Here is a 7,336-nt window from a genome sequence, read left to right as displayed (position 1 = left end):
GTTATGCTTTATTGTTGACAGAGTTGAAGGTTTAAAATTGCTTATGTCACAAAGGCATGTTCAAAAAGTCATTTATTCCTCTTATGTTACATAATTGACAGACATTGTTATTAGTATGTCAATAGTCATCTATTGTCATAACCTTTTTGAGTGAAATTATTAATAAATATCATATATTCAATATTTGGTAAATTTTTTTGTGTTTTCTGAAAAACCTGAAAAAATTACTTGGGCCATTAGTTTAAGAGGGTGACGATATGTTTATAAAACACCCATATAAAGTAAATCAATCATTCAAACTTTATTCATACAGCACCTGTCAAACAAATCAAATTCAATTCAAAGTTATTTTAATAGGATGAATGAAAAATAAATTAGAAATGACTTTGATGTTGGAGAACAACTCATAGCAAGATATATTCTATGTATTATGTATATCATGTAATACACTAACAATCATACACATATAACATGACATAACAAGATATACCAAAAAAGAATAAAGTCAGTAAAAATCTATTTCATAAAATGTATAATATAGATTACTGAATTAATAACACTGAATAAAAAGCCAGTCTAAATACATTGGTCAGGCGTGTTGTTTATTTGGACAACACCATATAAGATGACAGTTGTGACTGCATATTTAAAATACTCATGAAAGATGCACGGCATTTAGCAGATAGCTTGTGATAATAATGTCAACGTACCTGTTTGTTTTTTTTAAATCATCATCATTAAACAGGAAATTATGTTTTTTTTCTTTAGCTTTACAAAACTCAAAATGTGGTGCATGTTTTACACATACTTCCTGTGGGTGGTTTTCAAAATAATAGTCATGGACCCTCAATTCACTGTATCCATTGAGAGGCAAAACATCATCAAACAAACAAATAATATCAGTAAATTGGAATTTTCTTTTACAATAGGCAACACTGGCCTCATGCTGAGAACCCTTCAATCAATGTCAGTGACTAAACAAAGCAATGAAAATAGTGCACAGTGATGGGCATGAGGGATTTATCAGCTATGATATGTTTGACCCAAAGAACTGAGACAAACATTCCCATCATGCAATGCATCCTGGTCATTTGGTCCTAACTCTCGTCTCACAGCTCCTCCAAGTGAGACAGACATCATGCTGGTCTCCCTGCAGAGGTCCACTGACTCTGAGGGTAAAGGTCTTGCTCCTGCCAACAGAGGAAGTGGTTGTCCAGCTGCTTCAGGTCAGCCACGATCCTGAACTCCTCAGCGTGTCATCGTCTTTTTAAACAAAGTGGTGGTGCTGCAGTCCTCAAATGCCTTTTTACCTACTTTTTTATTATTTCTTTTAACATCCACTGAGATGATACATTTCGAAGAAGATCCGTGTGATGGAATATGCTACAGAGGTTTGTTGAGTAATACTTGTTTTGGGTGAAAACAGGATGGTGTTGCAGAGCTTTATGTGTCCAAGCTTTGGACAGATTCAAATTCATATGTAACTCTCTTTTCAGAGTATGGTCAAACAATATTGTTCACTAATCCATCAGTAAGGAAGAAATAGAAATGAAAAGCAAAATATCTATGTTCAAAATGTGAATGTAATTTCTGAGTATTATTCAACAAAATATACTAATACTGATTTAAAATGGTCCCTTTCATATAATGAATTGTACAAATATTTTGTTATTACTTCACACAAGTCTTTTGCAGGAAATAGTTACAGCTTCCCAGTTGACTATCAGACAGAGCGGAGTCAATGCAGTACCTTTGCCAGCTACTCCTCTGCCCCTCTATAGCTCCTCTATAATGTGAGGACATGATGTCGGGGGTGTAGGTCTATAGTGAGAATGACGTTAGCATGTGAGAGAGCCCTGCACTATTTGCAGTTGTTGTGGACTTGTGAAAAGCAAGCAGAGATAGTTCTCTGAAAGATCGAAACCAATATACCACGTAGACCTCCATCAGCATCTTCGTTTTTTTTTTTTTTCTCTTTCACTCAGATCTATATTTTGTGGAGAATTTTAGATTATTTGTAATGAATGCAAGCTCCACAGTGTGGCTTTTTATAATTATACAGCCAGTCCCTTGTGCTGTAGAGAAGAAATACAGACTATCCAAAAAAAAACTGTATTACCCTATTACTTTTCTTGATTATGACACTAGAATAGTCTTTTCTTATGGCATGGATTTCACAATATTATGTTGAGGGACTACGCGATACTTGTTTATTTTTTGTCATTTACTGTCTGTGTTAAAGAGCCTATGTTGTCCACTGTCATTGATCTAAATAATTAAGAAAAAGAATAAACGTGAGGATCATATAAAGTTTTTTTAATTGTACAAAACGTTTTGTGAATATTACTAGCAGGTTTAGTACACATTAACAAGACACAGGATTCAGGTACAGTATATTAGTTGGAGTGATGATCATATTTCGGACAAAATGTTAGGAAAAAGGAAAGATGTAAAGGTTTACGTGTAAAAAACAAAACAAAACACCCTATTAATGGGACAGATGAAGCGGAAACTTGACAGATCCACACGTATTCTATCACATCAGAGAACTCCTCCTCGACTCCTCGAAGCTCAAGGACAAAGTAACTGTTCCACTGCCAAAGCTCACCCTCGGCTTTCCTGAAGTCGGGTCATTGCCATTGGTCTTCAGGCTGATGGACGATGACGGTGTGGAGGCAGAAGATCCAACAGTGCTGCCCGACTTTCTCCGTGAAGCCGTGCTATGCTTTAGAGTAGCTTTTGCCGCCACTTTGAAAGCGTGGGCTGAGGTGCTGCACCGGACCTCCTCGATGGTGTTCCGGGACGGTTTGAAAAGGATGATGTAGACCTTGTTGAAGAAGATGCAGGCCAGCATCCCAAAGCTGGATGCCAGTATGGCAATGACCTCCACCGCTGAAACAAACTTGCCGTAAGTACTGAAGTAGGCAGGGATGAAGGAGATCCAAACGATAAAGAATATGAGCATACTAAAAGTGATGAACTTAGCCTCGGTGAAGTTTTCTGGAAGTTTCCGTGATTTAAATGCAAAGAAGAAACATATAGCGGCCAGCAGGCATGTATAGCCAATAAGAAACCCAAGAGCCATTACAGAGCCCTCGTTACATGTGATAAAAATCATCTCATCTATGTCATAATTCCTGTAACTGGAAGGTGGGGCGTTGTACAGCCAGACCACACATATCATGACTTGGACAAATGTGCACAGAAACACCAGCAGGAACTGTAGGTTTAACCCCCACCATTTACGATGGAGACTTGTAGGGATCTTGGCTTCAAACACCAAGAGGACTCTGTTTGTTTTGACAAGGATGCACGAGATACAGAGAACAAAACTGATCCCAAAGGCAGGTTGGCGTAAGCGGCACATCCAATCCTGCGGCTCTCCTATGAAGATGAGGGAGCTGGAGAAGCAACAGATGAGAGAGAACAGGAGGACGTAGGACAGTTCTCGGTTCGTGGCCTTCACTATGGGGGTGTTGCGGAATCTGACAAAGACGGCCATCACGAAGCCTGTCAAGGCAACACCCAGCGCCGCACATATGGTCAACGCTATCCCGAAAGGTTCCGTCCAGGAGAGAAACTCAATTTCCTTCAGGAAGCAGAACGTGTGGTTCCCATTGGACCAGGAGTTATTTGGACACTTGGTGCAAACACTGGCATCTGTATAAATAAATAAAAACGTTATTTGTGTGTGCGTCTTAAAACTACAGACAGAAGCTATAAGGTATAACTTTTGTAAAATTTGTATATGAATGTTTGAACTCTTTATACCTTTGTGAATACTGTACTCTCCATCTGAGCACTCAGTGCATTCAAAGCAGCATGTGGGCATACTATCTATGATGCCCTTTCTTGTGCCAGGATCACAGTCCTCACTGCAGTTCGAGAATGGCACCTAGAGGATGTTAAATGGAAAGAAAGGTTGCACAAGAGTAGGTAGTTTAGAGGATGTCACACCTTGCAAAGATTGTTAAGCCATAATTGTTATTTGTGAATATGGGCTACACAAAATTAAAATAATTATTGATTGATTAATTGCTAATATTTCTCTCAGGAGGTGATGGAGAACCAAATATTGCAAAAATGTCAGTTAATATTGGACTTTCATTCCTGAGGTGGACATAAACATGACTGTAATTGGTTGCTAATGTCTACCAGCATTTATAAAGAAGCAATTGATAGATTTCTATATGTTTGCACCTTGTTTTATTGCCCCCAACTTGCTGTGTGTTGAAATATGTTGATGCAGCTCTAAGCCCAAGATGACCTCAGGTCTCTGTATTGAGATCATTTAAGTGTAAGCTGCTTTCAGGGAAAATGGAAGCCTTAAAAAGTTGTTATTATTTATGTTTGTAACAATCTTCTGCTTTATCTGCAGGTTACAATGTTGATTAAATTACAGACAGTTCTAAGGATATTGTTCTATAGGTGAATAAAACAACAAACCAGAATGACAGGAAACACAGGAATGCACTGATGAGAACATCGACCAAAAAATAGTTTGACTGACCTCTGAACCGTATCCATTCCACAGAATCTTTGTCCTGTCAATGAGCAGTTTGGCCCCTCTCTTAGCGTGCATGTGGTAGTATCCAACCTCCTCGAACACCACAGAGCCGTCTTCAGCGGACCTGTGCCAGTTTATAATCATGTAGTTTGCCGCCAGGTCGTCATTCTCATCAAAGTGGATCTTTTCCCCCATACTGTTGGTGTAGTTTAAATGTCTCAGCTGCTTCAGGACCTGAGGGGCAGAAACCCACATTTTGATAATTCACATATGAAAAGAAATTAGGTATTTAACGGCTGCGGTTGAGGGGACCTGCAATATTTTACCTGCCAGGCTTCCATTTTCTTTATATCTGCACAGGAATTGTTGGCAAAAAGTCCATGTCCGGGTGTGCAGGTAAGAATGTCCTGCAGGGCCTGTGCAATGGAATACACTGCAACATATACATTATAGGAGATTCGGAGGTGTGTGTAGTCCAGGTACGGGGTCTCAACGCTTGTGATGTCTTCCTCACCTGTACACAAAGGCCTGAAACTAGTGCTGCCACATTCTTGCAGTCTCGGGCTGTCCTCCAGATAACAGTTGAAGGTTTCTTCCCAAAACTCCCTGACAAATTCATTATGACTGTCTTTCTTTGGTTGGACATGTTGTAAGAACTCCCTTAAGCCTGGTATACGCCCCGCCTTCAGAGCAAAGCCAATAGTTCCTGCCACAACATCAAGATACTCTGGTTTGGCAATAAGGGAGGAGCTGGCCCACGCTTCGCTGGCTAACCAAATGCGATCTGTAATGTTTCTCCTGACCATCTCCTTGATTAGAGGCTCAATATCCGGGCCGCTGGCAAACACAACAATGACTTTAGCTGTAGAGTTCTCGATCCTGTCAGCCAGAGCTTGGATTTCATGATCCTCAGAGTACTGAGAAATAAGTTCATTCAGGTGAATGCAGATGTCTCGCTCCTCCATTTCCTTCTCGAACTTTTCGATCCCTGGGCGTCCATAGTCGTCATCGGAGGCCACAGCAATGACCCAGTTCCACTCGAAGTACTCTATGATGTCTGCCATGGCTGTGGCCTGGTACTCGTCTGTGGGAATGGTTCTCATGAAGGACTTGTACTGATTCTTGTTGCTCAGTAAACGACTTGAGGAGGCGTAGCTGATCTGAGAGGAGAGATTTCAGTTTATCAACCGGGTTTTTGTTGTGTCCTTCTCATTACTGTTCCTTGATCAACTTGAAGGTTTTGTCATTTTGTGATAAAAGACATGGTCGAGACCTCTCACACACCCGCAATTAATGGAATACATGAATGCAAGATCCACAACACAACTGCAAAAGCCACAAAAGTGAGCAACAATGGATAGTAACAATAAAATGAGCTAGTTAATGCTGCCGTCACTTTTGAAAACCAGGCCATCATTTAAAATTTGATACTTTTTTATTTTAAGTGTTACAGTACAGGCTCTTGTAGCGTGTTTCTGTTGTGTGTCTTTTATAGTTGCGTGGTCACTTTTTTATTCACGTTGTGGCTTTGGCATTTGTGTTTTCCTTTAGTGCACTGCACTTCTGTGAGACATCTTGGCCACCGTACATTTGCTCCTATTTAAGTTTCACGACTCAGCCAGAGTATTAATGGTCTGTGACTCACCTGAGGAATATAAAATAGGCCGAGTAAGTTTGCAACTGCTGTGGAAACTGCAGACCCAGCTCCTCCCACCACTGCAATGGTTGATGGGATGTGATCAGTGCAGTTACAGAATTCATCTAAATTCAGGGAGTCAATCTTATTTTGTGCCACAAAACTGAGGGTAGCTTCCAGGGCTTTCGACACCGTGTTGCATGTGTCAAATATCCTGTAGCCCAGACTGATGTTGGGCAGGAGAGTGCTGCTGTTGTTAATCTCATCAATTGCAAAAATCATGGCCTGGAGCCAACGGAAACCACGGAAATTGAACCTGCAAAAAACATCAAAGGGTGGATTCAGAAAAGTTGAAAAGAGTCCGTTTTCAAAAATACCATGTCAACAGTCTCGTGTTTTACCTGACACACTGTGTGGATTCCGGCCGCGCTGCGAGGTCTTGGTCTTTGGATGAAACACCAAAGTGTATCGGGAAAAGGCCGCCGAGTAAAATATCACCGGTCATCTGTGCTCTTTGATGGGGCCCGTAAGTGGAAATCACATAACTGGACCCCAAGAGTATCAGATAATGCAGAACCAGTCTCATCTTTACTTTTCTCCTCTAATCGATAATGGATTGGTGTCTAAAACGCAGAGTGAAGATCTTCTCAGCATAATCTTCTCCCACAAATCTGCTTGCTTCGCTGTTTTGTGTTATTCATGATTGCACAAAAGAAAATGCCTGCCAGTTGGAAAAGGGGGGAAAAGGCCACGATCACATCAGATATCCACATTTTCCCAATAAAACAAACATGTGCAAAAGGAAATTCAAATTTTCTTGATAATTCACCAAGAAATAAACATAATTCTTATTCCGTGGCAGCTTGCAAAAGCATCTGATACTCTACTTCAATACTCTCGACACAATGGTGAGACAAATGGTGTTAGGAGCCAACACAACTAAAGGCTGTTTCTAGAATACTCAATTACTGTATATAAGTCTGTTGAGAGTTGACTTCTCTTGTAATGTTTCTTAAAAAGAGATGAATCTGAATGTTTAACACCTCAGCCACAGCCTGGTTGTGTAGCTGGAAATATCCACCTGAAACCAAAATAGACGCAGGATTTACATCAGCCGAGAATGAAGTCACACACTAATGACTCTCCTTCCTGCAAATGCTCGGTCTCACGCTGTGGCCAGTGAACCCAGTCAC

At 40.4% G+C, this 7,336-nt stretch overlaps 1 protein-coding gene across 1 annotated transcript; it reads right to left on the bottom strand.

The window, feature by feature from the left end:
- Positions 1-2,536: 2,536 nt before the first annotated feature.
- casr (calcium-sensing receptor) lies at positions 2,537-6,729 on the bottom strand. The gene is made up of 6 exons (XM_035178936.2): positions 6,545-6,729; positions 6,153-6,459; positions 4,834-5,667; positions 4,511-4,741; positions 3,772-3,895; positions 2,537-3,660 (listed from the first exon to the last, which is right to left on the bottom strand). Exons 1-6 carry the CDS (start codon positions 6,727-6,729, stop codon positions 2,537-2,539), a joined length of 2,805 nt encoding a protein of 934 aa, XP_035034827.1.
- Between the last annotated feature and the right edge of the window lie 607 nt (positions 6,730-7,336).

Source organism: Hippoglossus stenolepis, chromosome 15 (assembly GCF_022539355.2).
Source record: "Hippoglossus stenolepis isolate QCI-W04-F060 chromosome 15, HSTE1.2, whole genome shotgun sequence".
Classification (NCBI taxonomy): Eukaryota; Metazoa; Chordata; class Actinopteri; order Pleuronectiformes; family Pleuronectidae; genus Hippoglossus; species Hippoglossus stenolepis.
The sequence above is the reverse complement of the archived record's forward strand: the minus strand, read 5'-3'. Positions and strand labels throughout refer to the sequence as shown.